Here is a 23,204-nt window from a genome sequence, read left to right as displayed (position 1 = left end):
AAATATCATTCACTTGCGCTTATTATCCCAGTACTATACGATATATCTACGTTAGCCGCTACACTTGTACTCTCGCTACTCCGACACATAGGTCTTTTGTATTTCAAAATTACGTAACATTACAACGAGTTAATTTTCTCATTTCATGCAACAATATATCTAAGGTCGTGTCGGTTTAACAAGAAACATGTCACGATGATCCGAATGTACTAAAGCGTGCATCTACGCCTCTTCCAGCCACGGAGTTAATCGCACGGGGCCAATTAACGTGGCATAGCGACATTTTGCGCAAACGACTCCAGTGACATCGGATAATAGTTTCGTTGAGGTTTTGTGAACCTGTCGCGTTGCAGGTAGGTAATTTAACGCTGCTCGATTCAGAAGCGCTTTCCGCTTGCGACATCGCGGTCGTGCTGGCGAGGCTGGAAAGTTTCCCTCTGACTAAAAACCTCGACTGCCAAGCAAACGTCCATAAACGATGAAAGATGTCGGTGGAAGCACCGATACTTGATCCGAGTTCTAACGAGTGTAAGGCGAACGCGTGAGGAATAGGACGTTGAAAATGCAGTTTGGAAAATAAATGCTGTACGTTAAAATCGAACTTGCCGGTTTAATGAGGCGAAACCATTAATCGAGGACTGATATTTCCTTAATGCAACGTTCGATTTGTGGTTTTCTAGGACGCGGACATTTATCAAAATTTATACTTTTATGATACGATGAATACAGTTAAAGATATAGCTCGCTAACAATTATTAACGATCGAAATTGCAGTTCAATTAATTACGTACGTGTGAATACTATATTTTCGTTATACTTTATACATAGCTTGCATTACAGTACTCTTTACGCTTCGTATTATTTATAATATAACGTCTAATTATTTCTCTGTTGCTAAACCTGCACACGAGCATTCATTCACAGCACGCGTATAATTAATCGGCAGTTCTCGTTCCAAGAATAGTAGAAATCATAAATGCTAATTGCATGGAACAATGATCGTCGGTTGAAGAAGAATTTCTTCGAACTAGCTGCTTTCCAAAAGTGTTATTCATCGACATACTTGGAGTATCCTCCTTCGAGTTCCTAACAACTCCGACTTACTCACCGATGGTATATCTTAACAACCATAACCTTCACCCCGTTAGTCTTTCCATAAACGTTCCTACAAACTACCCCATTATCGCTGTGTCACTCGACGACACATTTATTAACCCGTCAAGGATCAAGCGGTGAATTAATATGTAAAAATTGCGCGAGCGCAATGTTAAGTTATCGTTCTGTCGATGTACCGAAAATTATAATAATAATTGACATAGAAGCGCGCCATATGTATAAATTGGAAAATACTACAATTTTTTCGAATTTCCACCTCGGTAATCTTCGATTATCTCGAGCACTATAATTACAATTTATGTATAGGTTTAGATTTAAAACTTGTTAAGAAACCAGTTATGAAACAGAATTAATGCATTTCCATTTTACCGTAGTTAATTGAAGATTACATTTAAGAGTTAATAAATGATATCCATCGTATAAGAGGTAGGAAGAGGAATTAAAATTCAATGTTCTAAAATTAAGTAACTTTCTCTTTTTCACGAGCAGGAAATTTGTTGCAGAAACCTAACTGAAATGTAGTGTAAACTAACATCTTATATAAATAATTATCGTTATTATAATAATTGAAATTTTATGTAAACCACTCTAATCGCTATAACGATACTAGTCGATATTCGATATTATATGTAATTATAATGCATCGTACGATATTTAATATTCGAACAATACACTTTCATCTTCTTCTTTAATGTTACCCTAGAAACTCTCCCTTTGTAAGACTCGCCCGGAGCACAAATGTACTGGAAATCGTCAGCAACGATCTACGCGGACTTAACGAAACGACAGTGGCCCACTTTCTTGCGCAGAGTCGACAAGAAGTCGGAGACGAAGAAAATCAGAGCGCAACCCTCGATCGCGAATTAAAACAAGCGTGTCGATGCATCGCCAATAAGTTCGAAAGAAGCGCGATCATCTCCACGCGATTCATATTGCTTACACGGAACAATATCTCAGATAAGGTTCCTTGTTCCGTATAATTCGACTCTATTTTTAATGCTATCTTCGGTTTCCGGCCAGTCACCCCGTTCCAACGATAAAATAACTTTTGACAAAAATTAGTTACCATAAAGAAAGAATAAAAAAGGAAGAACTAATCACATGTAGCGACTCGCGAAAGCGTTCCAACGCTTATAGAAACTTTTTACGAATATACTGTATGCGTTGCAGGAAATATTTCGAAATTTTATTGCTGTTACGATCAGACTATCGTCAAGTCTCTGTGCAATATTCGATTGAAAACAACGCTGCATACATCGATTCTTACAGTCTTATCGTTTAAATTAAAACCCGTGAAAACGTCCAGCAACCTGGGTTTGTTCCGAACGATGACGCGTAACTCGTTTGAAATAATTTATCTCGACACGATCAAGGACCGACGTATCAATTTTTCCATCGATCCAATATAACACGCGAGCTTACAAACGAAACACGCTTTTGCCTTTTGTGGCTTTGCATCGAACGATATATATCGTCATACTTGTTACATATACCGATAAAACAACGATCGATTTGTCAAAACTTATCGAAGGAAATTCGTAGAAATTCTAGAGCGATAAAAGTAGTACAACTGAACGCGCGATGGCAGTAGCGGATGCACAGCGAAAGAATTTATCAACATTCGCCACAATAGCCTGGAGCTGCAAAAAGGGGTACAGAGTTACGCAGATACGGTGATCTGAAAGTAGTCGACGAGATGCAGACACTGAAACGACTCTCTCGATGGATCTTGTTTCCTGTGGTCATCCACCGGTCTTTACACGCGACACGTAGACACGCTATACGGTGTGGCCGTTACAGTTATACAGTTTCGATTGCCAACTGCGCTTTAATCCCTTTCCAAGTATAGTCGCGAGATTGTTTTGTATAAAAGCTAGAACATCACATCTGCGCGGCTCTGTACACTGTTGACTCAGCTGACAAGGTCTCGAGCTTTCTTAATGCGATGACACACGATCCGCGTTTTATCTGCGTAATATGGTATAAACATAGTATTGCTATTTGCGAAAGTTAAGGACAATATTGAAAATTAAAAAAGAATGCTATTATATTTATAGAGGTTGATTCAGCAGGGTATAACAGCGAGTAAAGCTTGCAAGATATATTCTATGAAGCTCGTTTTGATTTTGTTTCACCTCGATGAATAAATCTAATTCTTCCCTGGTATACCTTTCTTCTTCGAAGTCATCGCCGCATAAGAGTTTCATCGCGAAATCGTAGATGATATTGAAGACCAAAGTATCAGCTTCTTTCTATCTTGTATTTTTATAATTAACTTTTTAACCAAATTTTAAACGACCTATCCTTATATCGCACCTTCTGCTCCACTATGCCTATTGTATTTAGAATATCTCGAGAACGTTCGACCGTTAAATCTTGAAATACACTGCACGAGAGACTGTTTGGTAAATGCATCGAGATTATGCCGCGTCGATAAACCAGATAAATAAATAAAATAACGGAGCAGCAAGGCGAATGAAAAAGACGAGGTGGTAGTGAGTGGAGGAACGAGAAGTTTCCATCGAAAGAATTCGAAATCACGCAGAAGCCATATTTCCTCTTTCGACATTGGAAACATCGATAATTATCACGAGGAAATGGTAAAACCACCGGATGACGAACGGTCCGCGCAACACCGAGGAAGTTCCCAGGATATAGACCGTCTCGGTTATCTATCCATTCGCCGGTTTCTTCCGAACGCGACCTGCCAAGGGAATGCAGAAAGTCTGATCTTCTTGCCCCATTGTTCGACGACTCTCGTATTAATTAGAGGCAAATGCTCCGACACTCGGTGGAATTTACATTGAGAACCGTACGAGACCAGTGTGAGAGGACTAACGGTTTTACGGGCATTCCGGATATTTTCAACGGAGGATATTTTCGTCCCACGAGAACGCGAGAACCTGACTGTTTCGAGAAAACACGCGGCCTCTTTCGCTTTGGAATTTGAAAAAGTCTGGCTAGCTAAGGACAAACTCGAACGACTGGCGTCTCGAGTGCCGTGAGATCGATGATAGTTACGAAAGCGTGTACGCGTATGTTCCTCTTTTATTCTTACTCGAACCTTGAAAATATTCTCGACGTAAAAGAATATAATCGATAAATATTATTTTTAAAACGGAATATATAATTCCACTCGCAGAATGGGTCACGACGAGAAAATGATAAGTATCTTTGAACGTAATCGTACGATCTTATTAATCTCGTCGTCTCTAATATTCAATTAGCCATCGTCGTTTCACCTTCTGCATTTTTAACGTCCAATTAACCATCGTCATTCGCTTTACATTGAATGTATCGAGGCTAAAGTATCCGGATAACGAACTCGAAGCATAAACATCGTATGATACTTTATTGATAAAAATTATGCAAAAAGAAAACCAACGAGGCATTTACCTCGACACTGAGAATCGTTATAGACGCAAACGGAAACGTCTTTAGCGAGCAATTAAGAGGCTAGAGGTGGGCATGACTTCGTTTTACGCAGACTCGTTAGCACGACTTAATCACGAGTCCTCGCCGATCGTCATGCTAACGTTTCTATTACGATCGACCTTCGGGAGTCGTGTTTCGATTAGCAAAGCTACGGGGCGAAACGCAAAACCACCGCACCGGTTGACAGATTGAAACGTATGCACCGGTACAGTAATACTCTCTCTCTCTTTCTCTCTCTCTCACACACACACACACACATGCACACGATACTGTCATTCTCACAGATCGGTAACTCGACCAAACTTATTAATCCAAGGGATCAACAGCTACCCTGTAAGAAGATACATCCGCCCCGTGACTCATCAATTTCGAGATACCTTATTTATCCATAAGGCGCATTAAGGGTGAGTGCTCGGAAGCTTATCGAGGCGAACGACTCTTTTTCTCTTGCGAATGGTTGGTTTAATGGTTGGGTTATCGCTCGGCAAAAGAGGATTCGAAATGCCGAAGAATTCTGGATACGTTTCGGAGACGTTGGAAAGTTGGAAAGTTTCACCGAGAATAAGATCATTACGAATTTAACCCTTCATCTGCATACGACGTCGTTTTTGATCGGTAATTTCAAGTAATTCTCCATTTCTTTTCTGTTTCTTCATATTTTTGGTTAAATTTTACTTTGCTTAAAAAGTTGGTAATAAAAGAAGTAAGATATAGCGGTAAAAGTTATTGGATGGCATTCTAGTAACTTGGAAGAGTATTCCAAGAGATTTTGGGAATATCTTAAGACGCAAAAAACCACTTGCTATGAAAATACAGCTACCCGAGAGTTAAGACATTCGTCGTTATCGAAATACGATATATTTTTCCTTTCTCAGAAGCTGCATATCTTTTTCATCAGAGACTTATCGAAGAATTAATATTCAAAGTAGATAAAAAAATAGATAGAATTAATTTTTGTATGTTTTCTCTGAGTAAAAAGAAACATTTTAATACGAAATATTCGTAGAAGGGAATTATTATAAATAAGTAATAAATAGACAATAAGTAGATAGTAAATCCACAATTTCCTGTCTAATACTTTTGTTTATTTAACTTAAATAACATTATTCCCTATAAGAAACGCGATTAATATTTGTAAGTATTCAAAGGGATGACGAAAACGTATATTTAATTTAAAAATTAAAGACAAAATTAAAATTGTCCACCTATAAAAGACAGAAAATATGTTTTTCATTAGTATATTGTTTCTCAACATATTCAACGGTCGGTAGAAACGAACGTGTTAAAAATTCTGTTTTTAGAGGTTTAAAGAATTTTGTTATCGTGTATGGAGAAGTATGTTGTTGTTGAGAAAGTGTATGGTTCGTCGATGATTCAGTTCATATTTTCCAGAAGATTGTTTGAAACGTGGATTGTTTAGGAAGCTTGAACAAGCGAAGCGATGAAATTGTGTTCCAAAAATGTCGACGAACTCTGTTTCTCTTTACCGTAACTTCGTTTACGTATACGGGAAAGTCTGCGAAAACTCGAAGCTAGTGTGGCAGGAAATCTTTGTTGATCTTGAAGGTCCTTGTAAACGCTGCAGGATGGGAATATCCGCTCGCCCGATCGAACGTGTACAAGGTGCACTTTCGTGCTAGAGAAATGGCCTACGTAAAGAATATTCGCGCCGACAGTTTTGCAATTTATAGAGAAAACGAATTGCATATCGTCATGCGAAAAGAGGGGGAATTATGGAATTCGTTTGATCGACGAATTTTCAAATATTCCAAGAATTAAATTTTTCAATTGTCAAATATTCCAAGAATTAAATTTTTCAATTGTCAAATATTCCAAGAATTAAATTTTTCAATTGTCAAATATTCCAATGGCCAGAATTCGGAATTCTTAAATATTCTCCAATAGTGCAAACTCCGATAATTCAAAATCCTTAAATATTCCAACAGCCATATTTCCAAATTGTCTTAATCTTCCAATCTCCGATTTTTAAACATTTCGATTCCTAATTTTTTTTACTATTCCAATGGTCAATGTCTGAGATTTTAAAATATTCCAGCAGTCATCGAATTTCCGAACGTTCCAATCGTCCAAATTCGAATTTTCAAATATACTCCCGACCATAAAAATTGTCAAATCTCTGATCACCGAATTGTCAAATTTTCTCCACCGTAAATACACCGCCAAATGTCCCTCGTGTACATCTATGACTTCTTCCTCTCGTTCCCAAACGCCAAAAACGTTTTCATCGACCGGTTCACATGAATCACCCGCCGCTCATTTCCTGTGAATAGTAGCATTTGGTATTCTCCTAAGCCATCATGCAAAACTACATGTATTCGCAGTACTCAACGCTACACGCGTACAATATATATATTTAAGTCGATCTTTTCCGCGAGAATCTATCTTCTTATAAGATTGGACATACTTCATCGAACTGACCAGATATTTCTCTCTACGACGATTTTACATACTTTTACAAGCTGTCGTTAATCTTCGTTACAACGTTAATTCGATTGATTTCATGCTATCGTTATAATTGAGATCCAATTTACTTATGAAAATCGAGTAAATATAAAGTACTCTTTCCTTAATCGTACGTTCGATTCGTCGAAGGAAGTTCGTTTCATTGACGCCTTATCGCGGCACTTGCAAGTCTGGAATCTCGTTGGAAAAGGAATTAATTAGAAATACAGGCGTAATAAGGAGCTAAGCGTGGGAACCGAACTGGCACAGGACGCGTGTACATGCACACGACACCCTGCAAACGTACGCGTGTGTATTTATGTGAGAAAAAAGAACCAGGAAACAGCACTTTGATACTCTCTACTATGAGTGGAATTAACAACACTCGACCATGTTTTCATATACTGGCTGTAAAACCTATACAGTTGGTGGAGCAAAATATTCGAACAAGATTTACCGAATATCTTAATCGTACCAGTTGCTCTTAAATTTGCAGTAAAATAAATTTCAAAAATGATTTTACACTCAATATATTCTATCTCGACTGAAGCGCTTCAAAACTTTTAATAGTGCAATTTTATCCTAGAAATTTTACGTGAAATAAAATGATTAAAAATTCCTCTTCGTTCTTTACTTGGTTTTCATTTAATGTAAAATTCGTAGGATAGAGTCATGCAGATTGAAACTACCGGGAATTTCAACGATCGACTAGGATAACAGATGGTTAAGGAATGAGAAAATAAATGAAGAGGAATCGTTAATTACTTTAACCGTCAAATAATCTGACAGTGTTTCGAGGAAATGAGCTGTTCTTCGTACGATTATCTCCACTGCTTGTTATTCATCTTTGCTTATTATTCGTAGACGCGTCGTTGTTGCTCTACCACGACTCATCGTCAGCCAGCTAAACGATATCTCGAACAACCTAAAAAACAACAGCTAATATCGACAGCATGCGCTTTTTATTATCCTCCATCCCCGATATCTATCGCCAATGGATACCATCGAATACTCGCAATCGTTTTAGCTTATCTATAGAACTGCAGCAACGACCATCCAACTTCAAACCTCCGATTGCCATCGATCGCGTCCCAACAATGGAAACGATATTCAGACGATTCTACGAATAAATAAAATTCTGTCGCAAAAAATATGACCAGCTGACTTATTCAACGAAAGAGGACAACTCGATATGAAACATTTCCTTATACAAACAGAACCTTACTATAAAAATACAATCAGCCGAGTTGTTGAAGGAAGAAGAGGAATCGATCAAATTCAAATGTTCGAGGGGAATACGACGCACATGAAAAATCAGCAGGCCGATTCACCCCTGCTGGAGCTTCGTAAACCAACATATTTTATCTTTATAAAGAGCACATTCATAGACGAGAAATTCCTGATGCAAGTTATGACCGCATTTTTCCACCGCTGCACGCAGAAACAGCAGAAACATTGTGCACCACGAAATTACACTGGATGCAAAACGAGAGAAATTTCTCGTCTTTTCTTTCCTCCGACGGGACGAGCGCAAATAGCGGGGCATTAAGTTTTACAAGGTACAACGTGCGTTAAGCAAGAAACAAGCTCGAACAAACGAGCTTTACACGTTGCTAAATGATCAAAGTACGAACGAATAAAGTGGAAATCTCGCTGGACCTTAAGCTACGTATTATTCGATGGTTAAGGCACAGAGAACGATAGATAGGCTTCGAAAAGCGGTTGTTGTTATTAACGCTAGAACTACCGGCTGCTGAAATACAAGACTTGCGTCGAGGAAATAAAAATGGAAAATTTGCTCAGGAATATATAACGTAATGTACTTTACATTACATTACATTACATTAAATTTATACAATTTCTATGAAAAATTACGAATTAATGGTTTTGGCTTCCCTCGTAGTTCTATCGTTCATCTGTTATCCAAGAACAACGATTTAAGTCTTCAAAGACGATTATGTACCGAGTAGAATAAGTGGACACGTTCATCGCGAGCAAGTTAAATAATTTGAAACGCAAATAAAAAGCTATGTAATTTGGAAAAACATAGGAACTTTGCAACAGATATAGAAAAGATTAGTATAGAAAACTGTCTACTAACAACGAATACATATTCGTGAATCATCGAACTGTTCCCCAAAGCTCGATAGATTACGACAATTAGATCGTATCGTTGCTGGTCGCGTGATGAATATTTGACGAATACCAATACTCTGTGCATAAAATTGGCTTTAGTTCCCTTTTGCTTCTATGCATATGAAGACATTACCGATTAGATATTTACTTGCAGGAGCATTCGTTACTCACTTCGATCATAAACAATGAAATGATATTCATACGAATTGGTAATTAGAAAAACGGAAGTCGCTTGTGATTAAAAAGTTGCAGATGGTCATCGAACACTTAACGGTCTTTTGGCACGAAACACGATAAAGTAATTATGTATACATCGCGATGTTGATTATCGACCGAATGGTTCAGCGTGTTCTTTGACATGCTCCATTTATATGGAGATTTCAAGGCTGGCAATTATCATGCCATTTAGCATCCATTATGAACGCTATGAGTGATTCACTGTCGAACTTTTCACCCGAGGTTCAACACTCGTTCGACTTCCGGTTCTCCTCTTGTGCACAAGAAAGTAAAAATACGCCGGTTCTCAACTCGCAGAGCGTTGAAAAATATGATGAAAGTACGATGAAAATCGCGTTGAAACAAGGAAGAGAATATTACTCGATAAAAGTAAATAACAAGAAAACAAAAATAAAGGTGAATTGCACGAATGGGAAAGTAACCAAAGTTTATAAATTATAAGAAATTTTAATCCTAACAGGCCCATAGAACGTTAATGAGTTTGACCACTACAAAATTATCGTGAGAGGAAATAAGATTAATATCATCATAGGATGAAATTTCATCTCGTTTACATTTGGAGAATTTTATTTTAGAAATCAATAAACTCGAACGAAAATGGAATTAAACGTTTCATTATTACTCGATATCGGATTAAAAGTGAAATAATAATTGCTCGTATAAATAACATTGCAATTATTACCGAACGTTAATACTGAAACTATATATATTCACATAGGCTAGAATTTCGATCGTTACGCAATTTCTATCGCAAATAATAATACAAAATCGCAATAACAAAACATACGTTATACATTAAACATACGTTAAACGTACGTTTCGATATTACAATTTACAATTAACGGAAAATAAATGAAACACAAATTAAATAGTGTGGCAACATTTAAACACGCTATTGCATAACATCATCCGTTTTAATGCAGAGACTAATTAGCGTGAATCGAAATACGACAGACGGTAAATATAACAAACGACAGATGATCAATCAAACTCGTCACAGCTGTTATCAAATTGAAAGCGTTCTAAAATTCTGCGCGATCGCGTCGCCTTCGAAAGTACATTCGTTTTATGATGCAACAACGAAAAACGCGATATTCCTGAAGAGTTTTTCGACCAAAATGCATGTTTTCGTTCTGATAATGTATCATCGAGGAAGTGCGATTGTCAGACGAAATTTGGAACATGCGAGCAACCGGTGACTCATACGAATGATAAGAATCTTTTATTTAATTCATCGTTATTCCTCGATTGATTTTTCCATTCGGTATTATCTTTTGTTTTTTATATAAGGAAAATCCATGGATGAAGAATTTTCCGATTCAATATCGTCGCGCTTTCTTTCGCGTTTGTACGAGAAAGAATCATGGACGAAGAATTTTCCGCGCCGATGCCATTGTTTCGTTCGTCTTTTCACATGGGAAAAATCCACGAATCGAGAATAACGTCTGGAAAATGGCATAAAACACACCGCTGCACCTAGGAACACGACGCTTCATGGCGACTTTATATTTTAAGCGACCGATCGCAGTCCATTTACTATTCCAGCGACGAGTAGTTGCATAATAATCACGGCACGCCATTACAACAGAGACTCGTTGAGCAACAATTCGAACAGAACGCATTGTTGGCCTATGAACGAGCTTTTACTCGAACCACGTGCCATACGGTTACACCACGGCGCACCACAGAGAAAACGAGAGAAAAGAAGGAGAAATTCGGCGTACAACGAGCTGACAATGAATTGTTCGCCGCGATATTACGACATCGTCGAGGCTCAACGAACGTTCTATCTTGAGCAATATTCGCGAGACACATTTTAAACAAACTTCTAATCTCCGTGACATCCTTGATTCGGAACCAATGTAATTGTCACATCTCGCGTTAAGATAAATTACATATCGAACTGAATGACAAAGATCGTTCGATTTACTTAAGTTCCTCGAAGGGAAAATGAGACCAAGCATCGTTGAAGCTTAAAACCAATAAAACGTCTCGTACGACGATAAATGAGATACTAAATTCAATGAATAAGATAGGAGGTTATTCGATTTAATTAAACGAATAAGATAAAAAATTGTTCGATTTAATTAAAAATTTTCGAAGAAGAAGAGACCGAGGATCGTTGAGAATGTAACTGTAGCATCTGGTATGGCGACAAGTGAGATATTTAAATTGAATGAGCAAGATACAACGTTGGCTTAGTTTGATTAATATTTTTCAAAGACAACAAGAACGAGAGAACCAAGCATCGTTGAAATTGCGTATTGCGTAAATAGCAAACAGATAATGTAAGTTATTTATGGGTTACTTTAACTCGAAAAACGAATGGTTTCGGTCGATCCACAGGCACAAGCTCGATAACGTATACCTGATACAACCTGCAACACCTCCTTCGTGAACATTATAACGCATTGCTGCATTAATTTCATGCTCGCACAGGTGTGAAATAGTTTTGGTCCGAAGCCACGATCTCACGGTTACCTGAGAAACACCCGATGCATGAAATATAATAACAAATCCCGAGCACCTTCTGTGAAATTGCTCTGAACGCGTTCAGTTTTATTTGAACGCGTTCGGTTTTATTTAAACGAGCCTGTTACAAACATCGGTGAACACAACTAATTTTACTGTTGTTTGCTATTACCCATTTAAATGCTATTCAATTACTTAAAGCGTTCATTGGGCGTATTTGAAATTCAAGGCATATGCTTCTACCATAAATTATAATTCAAGTAACTTAATATAAATATAAATTATAAATTATGAATATGATGTCACTGAAATCTTCTAAAATACTCGATAAATACGATGAATAGTATAGTAATAATATAGTAATAATTTCATAATATATATGAAATTATTTTATTATCATATATCGTATGTTTGTGTTATATCAACGTAAAGCGCAACGTAAATTAAAATTAATCAGATAAATAAATAAAAGAATAAAATAAAAGGACATTTAAATAAAAATGAAAAAACCACGAAATCGTGGGAAAAGCTTGAATAACAATTGGCGCAAAGCACTCGTGCAAAATTTCACAATATAAAATTAATTTCTGTATGAAAGTCATTTATTTGTTAACACGCAGCACAGGCAAACGTACAACGAAAATTTTATCAACGATAAACGCATTGTTAAGGATTACTTTATAAATGCTTTTAAAATATTTATGCTAAATATATATAACGTTCCTTTACTTCCACGAAATTTAGGTTACGCCCTAAACCGGCCGTAAATGCATTCTACGATCGTTTCGGGGAGGCGTGTTTTCATTCCCTGCTGCGAACTGAGAATGGTAAACTGGGTCCGCGTAAACGTAGGGTATTTAATTCTCAGGAGTCCAACGTCGATAGTCTATTTTCGCTTTGCTGGAAAGGACCAACAGCACGATGGTCTGGATAAGAAAAGAACGACACGTGCCTACGCGCCGTAAGGACGCTTCAGGGGGTTGCGAACACGTGCTCCTTTATTTACAGCAAGCCATTTTACCAACGCAACCGGAAGAATTAGTTCAACCGTAGGGTGAATGTGTTTCTAGTACTCTCTATTTAACCACATGACTTTAATTGTTTTAAGCTTTGATTCTATTCTCTGAGCGTTTTCTTTTCTAAAGAATACACGAAGGAGATACGAATAATGTTCGATAGTTAATTCGAGGGTTTTTGGAAGATACGTTAATGAAAAAATCATTGAAAAGTATATTATATATTGCTGTATATTTAGTACTCCCCAAGATTAAACTATTAAGTTCTTAAAATGTTTATATTACTATAAGCTAGTTTAAGTTACTTTTTAGATTGTAATCTAGCTTCCATTTACTGATATCCGAAGGTATAGGTGTCTTAAAAACATAATTAAAAAAAGAGATTCGCAGGAAGAAAAAGAAGCGAAAAATATATGTTTTTAAATATATAACTGTCGCTTATTTCCATTCTATTAAACTCGAGAATAATCAAACGTATGAATTTTCACGTATCATCAACCTTCGATTATAAGTATTTCGTCGACCGACTCAAACTTTCATTCAACAGCATGAAATAGTGCAGCGATGAATGAAAATCTATTCGTATTCTCTCAGTAAGTAAAAACTATGGAGTAGATTCTTCCATAAAGATAATCTTTAAAAACCGGTACAAAGCCCAGCAACCTATCTTCCAAAAATACCACGCAACCAACTTCTGGTTCTATTAGACGAAAGACAAGATTCTTAATACGACCGGAAGATTTCCGGGATTTTTTAATTGGAAACTCGCCAGAGGCGAGAAGAAAAAGCGGAAAAAGATATATCCGGAGCTGGCTACATCGCCACCCTTTTCACAGGAACACTCTTCGCGACATTGTTTCTGACGGGGTGACTCTCAACCCCTTGTGCAACGAAGCGACCGTAATCCACACCGACACACGGCCACCATCGCGTACTGCATATTTACATACTCGAGGGGTGATTTAGATGCGCTAAAAAAGCCTGCTACGCCAGGCATTAAAGCCGATGCAGCATGAACCAGCAGAGTAACCAGAGTAACCAGAGTTTTCGAAGCGGACTCGGCACGGTCGAATCGACGCTTTCGAGAATTCGAAATCGTCCCTCCGGATGTCGTTATCTGATCTGTGTCTGGAATTCCGCCTATTACGCACCGACCAATGCGAATTTTTTCCTTGCCGCGACAAATTTTCTTTCGTTATAGTCCCCCTTTTCTGTCTCTCCAAATATCCATTATTTTTTTAGTCAATAAAGTCTCGGGCTTTCCTATGTCGTCAAATCGCAAATGCGCAAATTCTCTTCTCTTTTAACCAAGAGGAAAACTGAACGTTCGTTTCTTCGTTCTCAATAAGGTAGATTAAAAGGATGAAGTTACGTAACATCCGCAGAATTGTTGATTGTATATATCCGTAACTAGACTGTGGATGATTGCGCAAATTCACACTTTTAGGAATACAAGTTAAGAAATAGAATTTAAACAGAGATTCGTTTCGTCCCTCAAATATATCATACGCAACGAATACTCTACTTTGGGTAATTCGTATATTTTTACGCGTTCTATAAACATCCGCAGTCTATAACCTACTGAATCGTGGATTCGTAATATCAGCGTAACGATAATCAAATAAAAACTGTGACTCTCCTCTCAGAAGCAAGAGGTCTAGAATGAAAAATTAACGAAGTGATTACGCGTCTACGTATATAAGCGATAAATAATTAACATACACTTTGTTCGTTTTGTCATCCACTACTAACGAAACGCAGTAAGAGACAACCTATTTCCATTAATATTCCAAATTATTCCACGTTTCCTACGTAATTCCTCCATAAGATATTCAATTACAAAGAAATAAAGGAGGAAAGAGACGAGAAGTACGAGATGTTTCACCGTGTTCTATAATCGCTTTAGGACTCTCTAGAGTCTAGAGTGACGAGGACTCCTACGACTCCCTTTCGAGCACTCTTGGCCAAGTGCAAATACGAATCCCACCTCGATTACTTCCACTAACGACTTTCGCTACCGGAACGTAAATCCGAGACAGCGCAGGAAGCGGAGGGAACGTCTATTAGATCTGTCCCGCGTCCTCCAACCAAACGAACCGAGTTAAACCCCAGCTGAAACTGAGTTAAGCACTCCGATACTTCGAGCACCTTGACCGTCGGAAATTGCCGTCCAAGAATTCGATCTGCTTGAATAACTTAAACAACCCTATTACCCCGACGAATATCAAATTGCCTCGGGTCAATCTGATTGATAAGATGAAGCTTCTTTTTTAGTTCGAGTACCTCGATCGTGAAAAGTCTGTTTTATGAGTTCAAAGAACTCCAAGAGGTCAAATGATCGTAACCCATAAACGATATCGTTTGAGTCATAAATGATTATAGTAGTCGGAGGTAAATATAAGTTACGATACTTCATCTTGAAGTATGTACATGTATAATCTTAATTAATGTGATTGACATCGATATATAATTAATATCAACCGTATCAATTGAAGGATAACGCTTAACGATCGACTGTACTTTCTTTTCACGATGTAATTTCTATAATTTAAACGAGTCCCAACTATATTTAAATTCCACGATCATTCCAATATATACTACAATTATTCTATTATAAACGTCATTCAATATTACTTCGATAAACACGTTCGTCAAATTTTCGACTTCCTACAGCCTTTTATTCCTATCACGCGATATTTTTACATATAATTAACCTAGCAAATAATTTCATCAAGAAATATCTCGATTATCGTTCCAATCGTTTATCTTGAGATTCCCGTGTATCCATATTACTCCGATATTTCAAATTTTCCTATTTTATCATTTTACGACTTCAAAATCTATCCAGCTGTATAAAATCGCGAGATATGGCGATTGAAAATTTAAACGTGGCGCGGCTAGGCCCACGCTGAGCGTGACGTCAAGGGTGGTCCCCTCGGTGCTCTTCGACGTACACATACACATTCGTACGTGCGTTTTCGCAACGTTGCAACGGGCAGGATGTCGCGGAAGGGGTTGTGTTCTCGCACCGGTAACGCGATCAATAAGATAATTGAAGACTTTCTCGACAATGCCGGCGGAAGGGAGCAATTTCGCCATCTCCCTTGTACTTGAGCAAGGTCATTGTTTCCGAGGGGATTCTCATCTCGTTTCTAAGCACCATCCGCATCAACGGTTATAATTGTATCCTGCTGGTTTAAACGCCACGCTAGCTGCCTGCCTACCTTCCATACTCAGAAACGAATAAATGCACGAGAAATCCGACCCAAACGGTGGCCAGGACCGTGACTCATGAATTGCAGATTCGATCGATAAAACGGTGACGATAGGTTACGCGTGAAATAAAAAACACGACGAGTACGTATAGTCGGATTAGCGATAGATAGAAACAAATATGGGAAGCTCGTCTTCTGTTTCTCTGTTCTCTTTTAGGTTTCGTAAATCGTTTTACCACGACAGAGAAAAAAAGTAGAATATAATGAATCCTCTGTTATAAAAATTAACCGATAATAGTTTAATAACAACTCGTATACTAGCTAACAAATACTAGCAAATTTCGTAATTAAAATAACGTTAATAAAATTACAAGATAACGTTATATTCATTGATTCTCAATTTCCAAATCAAAATTACAATTACTATTCCTGTAAGCAAAATTCCAGTTATAAAGGGTTAAAGAGCTCTATATTGAAACATTGTAAACTCCTATACAAGAACAAATTCAATTAATGCTCAGCCGCAGACACGCGAGCAAGAGTAAAAGGTTTCACGAAACGAGACACACAAGCTCGGTTAAAATCAACCGTGAAAAGTGAACTTGTAAGAACGAGGAATAACCACTTGGTTACGAGATGCTGTCGCCCATCGAAACCGATCGAAAAACTGTAAATGGTGTGCATACATCTTGATGCACCATGTATATCTGCGAAGAAACGATCCCAACGGTAATAGCGATATATAATTGGAACAAGCGTAGGTATTTGAAGGACGAGCACGTGCGATCACGGTCACGTGTCTTCCTTTTGTACATTAGAGTGCAGCGACACGAGTGTTCAAGAGCTGAAACTCTTCTCCGAGTATGGGCATAACGGTATCGAGGAATTTTAGAGACATTTATCGGGGGAAATTAAAGGTCGAACGATCGGTTCCGTTAGGAAAGTTACATCGAAAGCAAATCCTCTTAAAACGATGAAGCAACTATAGGGTTTACATACAAAGCGACTTTTGTCACATTCTTTGGTGATTCAGCTTTCTGGTATCTTCGTATCAAATTGTATTGTACTCGATATAATCGTTTCTTTCTCTATCGGTAAATTAACAAGATTTAATAATCAAATTATTATTGTTACTAACTACATTCAGATACATACTGATTATTAAGTCTTAAATTTATCAGGTAAATACCATATCGATAAATACTTCGATACAAATACAAATCGATATCTTCATGGTACATGGATAAAATAACCAGAATAAGATGCGACAGCTTTCTAATGGTTGTTACAAGCGAGATTTGCGACATGGTGGAATCGATATTAAAATCGATCTATATCCTGACTTATTGTTTGATAAAAATAACCTCCATTAAAACTAATGTTCACCAAAATAGTTCTTATTAAATAAATACAACTATTTTTATATTCCTATTAGTATAATTGTTAGTTTTGCAAGATATCAAACTCATTGTTTTCTTACATGACAACATAACCTTAGTTAAGAAAAAGGATAATTGATAGTTTTCAATATCCTTTTCAATGTGTTCGTTTTTGCTATACTATGAAGAACAATCAATCCACGTAAGAATGAACTGGCCCCTATGCTAATTTAATTTATTTTTCAATTTTTTGCTCCAAAAACACCTTGATCCAATTAATCCAATTTCATGATCTACTTGTGATGTTATATAATACACTGAATATTTTGTTTAAAAACGTTAAAAACTATCCAATAAACATTAAAAATGCTTAAATTATTTGAACATTTTTCCCCCTGAGAAAGTATAAAAATATATGCAAGGGTCGATTTTGCGTGAACCCTCCATTTATATAGCATGTAAATAACACGGGAAGATAATAAATTTCGTACAGTTAATATATGGTGCTTGCCGTATCGGCATAAGACAGAATGTAAATAAAGCAAATGTCGGTAAGGCGAACCGCGAAAACAATAGATAATGCGTGACTTATAACGAATGTTACAGTTAATGGACTTCTTCATCCGGACTATTTAACAAGCATGACAGCACGCAGCGCAAAATACGTTACGTATACGTATAGTAATAAGTGGAGAGAGTGGTTACATGTTACACGTGCGTGAACTTGTGTACGGAAGAGTATAAGTGAAAAGTGACCGGGTTACGATACTCGATATCGAACGTAATTACGCGCTCGATCGATTTGAAAAATTGTTGACGTTCGATGCAGCTCAGACCGACACAATGTGCCCGCAGAACGTACATGCGTCATTTTTCTAAACGAATTACACATGATTCATATCCTCGTTACAATACAACCGCATAATGTTGCACTGATTCATAGGTGCTTGTATGGCTTATTAGAAAAACAGTTGGTAAGATGCTATAGTACATTGATTGCCTGATAGATTATCATTATTGTATATAACATATTGTAATATAGTATTTATGGCAATTATAATACGTATTACATATTCATAAAGTTTTTAATACTCTAATGTAAAATATTAAATTCTTTCATAAAGTACTTAATGCTTTTATGGACGGTGGGAATTATTTTTCTCGCCAATTAGTCACGCGTATGTACAATGTGAAAATATACTTTCATTTTTGCAGCTAGCATACATGAACATTCGTAAGAAGGAAAAGATTGAATATTATTAAATATTAACTCAAAATAATATATTTAATATAGGAATGAGAATCATGGCACTCACAACCCTATTTCTAAGAAATGATGCACAAAAAAAATATATTATATTCTATATTATATGTCTTGTAGTGAAAGTTTTGCTGTTTCACAAAAGTTTTAATTGTACCTACAGAAAGATTAAACAATTTCTAATTTCTTCACTAAGGGATGCTATATACATAATAGAAACAAGCGACACCACACAGGCGCTGTGTGCAAGAAATACAAAATTTGCCCGGCAGTCGACGTATTAACAAATTTCGACCAAACTAATCATTCTGTTACCATACACGTATTTGTAAATAGAGACGATTGTCAACGCGATGTGTACGTTTGAAATTTCGCGAAGGCTTAGCGTAAAAAACGGATAAACCGAGTACAGGGCGGCGACACCCGGCGTAGTCCCTACGAGGGTGGGTTTCCACGAAAGCATGCTGATAAAACCGGCGATCGATAAGGAGCCGGGGTATACGTAGTAATACGTGCAACATCAACGCGAGAACCATAGTAACGGATGCCTTACGAGTCGATTGTTCGAAATTCGATGATCAGTAAAAAGGACAAAGGCAAAAGGACTCACCGCTTGAAATTGCTCCAGCAACTCCTGCCGATCGTCGATCGCAGTGGCCATGTTGTTCGAATATATAATCCTTCCGTCTTTCCTTTCTCTGCAGTCCCTGCGTGTAGCCCTTTTCACTCCCTCTTTCTCCTCTCTCTTAATTGATGTCCAGTGTACAGCGGTACACACCAATCAGACAGAGAAAATGTGTAACACGAGTCGGTAATTTTCACCCGGGGTACACGCGGGTAGTTACAAAAACGGTTACCTGGGGCGTTCTCGCACCTCGCGTACGCGTTTTTGGTTACGACGCGGTTACCAGTCAAACACCGCGAGGACGCGTCCTACTATTACGGAGTCGCAGCAAATACTGAGGCTCCGTACATTGTACACCAAACGAAGCGCGCGCCAGCCAGCCGAGCGCACCCGAAAACGACCGAACCAGAAAGAAGGGACATTGCTGTCTTGACACCATAGGACAGGTCCGTGCCAGGTTCATCGAAAAACTTCAAATGTTATAAGTTGTAAACATTATCATGCTTAGTTTATCTGTTTAACACACAAACAATCCTTTATTGACTCTTCCCTTCTTTTCTTTCTTTTCAATCGTTATATTTTTTGACGGAACAAATTTTTGATGATTTCAAACCAGAAATATCGAATCGTTATTATCAGACTGTGGACTTTTATACATTATGAAAAATTTAAAGGTGCAAAGGTGCATAAAATCCATGTGATATGCAATATTCATGTAAAATACCCAAAGTACAATACTCTCTATAATATTTAATAGGTAAAACAATTTTTTACCCAGATTTCATGTTCTTAATTATATTTATGAAAACATGAACTTATTAAATATACGCAGTCTACTTATTATATGTATATATAGGTATATTCGTTGACTCTTTGCCTTATGATTTCTTTGGAAGCTGTTTGAATAAACGTTTAATCGTTCACTGTTATAGCAATATATGCCATATAAATTACTTTTGTAATATTATGTGTAATTTGTATTTAATAACTCGCAGTCTGAGTTATTGGAAGTGGATTTTGATTTAAACTTTCTTATAAATTTAATCTGCCTCTGTTCAAGTCGGATAGAACTATAATATATAAATTGTTCTGAAGCAGCATCGATCGATTACATATATTGAAAAGTACGGGAAAGCGATAATGTAGTATTGGATTGGCAACTAAGTAGTATCATATAATGACAAGATCCGCAATCACTTAGTTGCCAACCCAATAGAAGCTGTTTCTTAAATTTATCTTAAAATTTATTATTATTTACCTTAAGTAAACTAATGGAAGTTTAGTGATAAGTTTAAACTAATGGAAGTGCGTGAGTCATTTGTTTTTTTTTTTTAACTGAACATTAATCGTTTACTTACGTAATGAAATTAAAATATGAACAAAAGATCAGTTTGGAAACTGACTTGAAGATATAAGGCAAGTAGTTAACTATGTTTCTGTTATATTTCTACGATATATTCTACTCGATATTGGTCGATAAAAATATTCTTATAAATATCCTGTAACGTAAAAAATATTCAATTCTGACATTTTATACTTCAACTTATGTTTTATGGATGAAATGTGGAATATTCTAGAGAACAAAAGCATCTCTTATTTGGATCCACTCCCTTCCGCTATCAAAGCGTTTTACTTTTAAAAACCTGAGGGCGGAAGTTGTCCAAAGAGCGTCTCTTCGATCTGACAGAAGACATTCTCTCTATGAATCACTTCATTCGTCATAGTTTTCTTCTTTCACCAAATACGAACCATAAAATACCTTTCGATTCGTCACCATATATCGCCAAATTATATTGAATCAAAATTCTTATTAAACGAAATAATGCTCGTTCTGCGAAGGATTAAGCTCTTTTCTTTTACCTTGAATTGCCTTTATGATAAAATTGTTTAACGTGTCACGGAATTGCTAGTATCTCATGCCATAAAAGTAACGAAATGTTACTTCCATACACAAGAAATTGCACATATGTAAAGTCGTCTGTAGAATAAAACTAAATATCTTAAGCGGAAACTTAATGACACAAGAATATATTTGAATGTAATTTGCGTTATATAAAATAATTTGAAATTTCATTAATACCGTAGTGACTACGTTACGGACATTTATGCAAACTCACATTTTTAATTAAAGAAGTGGAGCATAAGCAGAGTTTTGTTTATTTCTACTAAATGTTGTAATAGGCAATCTACTTTGGATATATTATATATCTCGAAATTTTCTATAAATGTATAGTAACGAGACACAGCTATCATTAATATCAAAGTTTAGAATCCGAAGTTACAAAATCTTCGTTGCAAACATACACATCGCAAAGATATACGAGCAATCAATTATTAATGACGTTAATAAACCTTTAATATATTTAAAAAGAACACCTTTAACGTTAACTATACGTTCGTAACAACTATTCATAGTCTACCAAATACTTTTACGACCTCTACACATTTGTCGATACGTATCTTGTAACTTCTTTATGCATTTCAAACTTTGCCAACACATTACGATAGTAGTATCTCGCTAAAAAGTTAAAGAAATTTCGGAAAATGTTGTACGACGACCATAAGAACATCCAGGAAACTTTTCTATGATAATTGTTTGAGCTTTCGCGAGCCACTGTACATTATTATTCTGCTTCGATATGGCAACTGCTCTATCAAGAACAAATAAAAGAAAAGGTGACACGATATTCGATAGCCATTATCTTTATTACATACCTCGTTTTCAAAATGTTTTTTGTTTACTAGTTTTGCTGCAAGCATTATCGCCTGTGGATAATATCGGTGATATATTCGCTACCGTTTCAACGCGAGGTGAAATATTAAAATGGAATGTCTAATTGGAAAACCGTGACTCGATTGACCACGGAACAACTTCGTTTCCCGCGAAGTTAAGCCGACCCTGGAACTTAGTATTTTTGAATGAATTAAAGAATATATTTGTAAAGTATAACGTAATGACGATGAAGATGCCACGATAAGACAAAACACGATGCCGATGAGTCGCCGACTTTTGGGTTCACAGAAACGAACAACGAAATCCCGCGATAGTGAATCATTTTTTTACATACACAGTAAGAGACAATAAAACGGTCGCTTAAATTGCGCGATGCGACGTGGAGTCCGTTTCCATGCTCGATTTGCTGTTGGAAGGCATCGTTAAACGAATGGACAAAGCAATATACATAATTCCAGCGCGCATTTACGAATGATATTTAAATTAGTAATGTTACTGTATATTAATTACTCTTTATTATTTAATAATAAAGAACGGACACGACCGTTATCGACAAAAAGCACACAAAAGGGAAACAAAATAACCTTTGAAAAATAAAATAGAAATTTGTTTTTTATACAAAATCAATTTATACAAAAAAATACTAAAAAAAATAGACTTTATCTACGTCGTATGTAGATCGCTGACCTGGCCAAAATTGTAATATTCATTTGAAAAATCATATTCACACTCTCTAATCCTTCTCCTAACGCCTGAAATATTAGTTTTGCCGAAAGCTCTATCCTACACAAATACGAATCTTCTTCGGACCAGGCTTATTCAACTTCCCGTTGTGCGTGATATGGACGAGAAATTCATGTCTCCCCGAACTTTCGTGTTCCGCCGCTCTTTATTGACATTCTATCTCTCCCGCCGGTTACACGAATACGCTTCCACGGACATCGACCTCTTTGAAATAATGTTACATCATAGAAGATCGGCAATGATACTATTTCTAACAAAAAAAAAAATGTCTTAAATGTCCGATGCATTTCCTACACTTGTACCTTTTATCCGATATACTAGCTTTTCTTTGTTTAAACTGTTTGGAAAAAAAAAAACAAGAGAAAAAACAG

At 36.8% G+C, this 23,204-nt stretch overlaps 1 protein-coding gene across 1 annotated transcript in view; it reads right to left on the bottom strand.

Moving 5' to 3' along the window:
* LOC126918197 (plastin-2) overlaps positions 1–19,710 on the bottom strand; it is a 42,149-nt gene extending 22,439 nt beyond the window's left edge. The window contains exon 1 of the mRNA XM_050725854.1: positions 19,341–19,710. Coding sequence (XP_050581811.1) covers positions 19,341–19,391 — 51 coding nt within the window. The 5' untranslated portion in view covers positions 19,392–19,710. The remainder of the gene's footprint in view (positions 1–19,340) is intronic.
* Between the last annotated feature and the right edge of the window lie 3,494 nt (positions 19,711–23,204).

The sequence above is a fragment of the Bombus affinis genome, chromosome 7 (genome assembly GCF_024516045.1).
Source record: "Bombus affinis isolate iyBomAffi1 chromosome 7, iyBomAffi1.2, whole genome shotgun sequence".
NCBI lineage: Eukaryota > Metazoa > Arthropoda > Insecta > Hymenoptera > Apidae > Bombus > Bombus affinis.
This window is presented reverse-complemented; position numbering and strand designations above follow the sequence as displayed.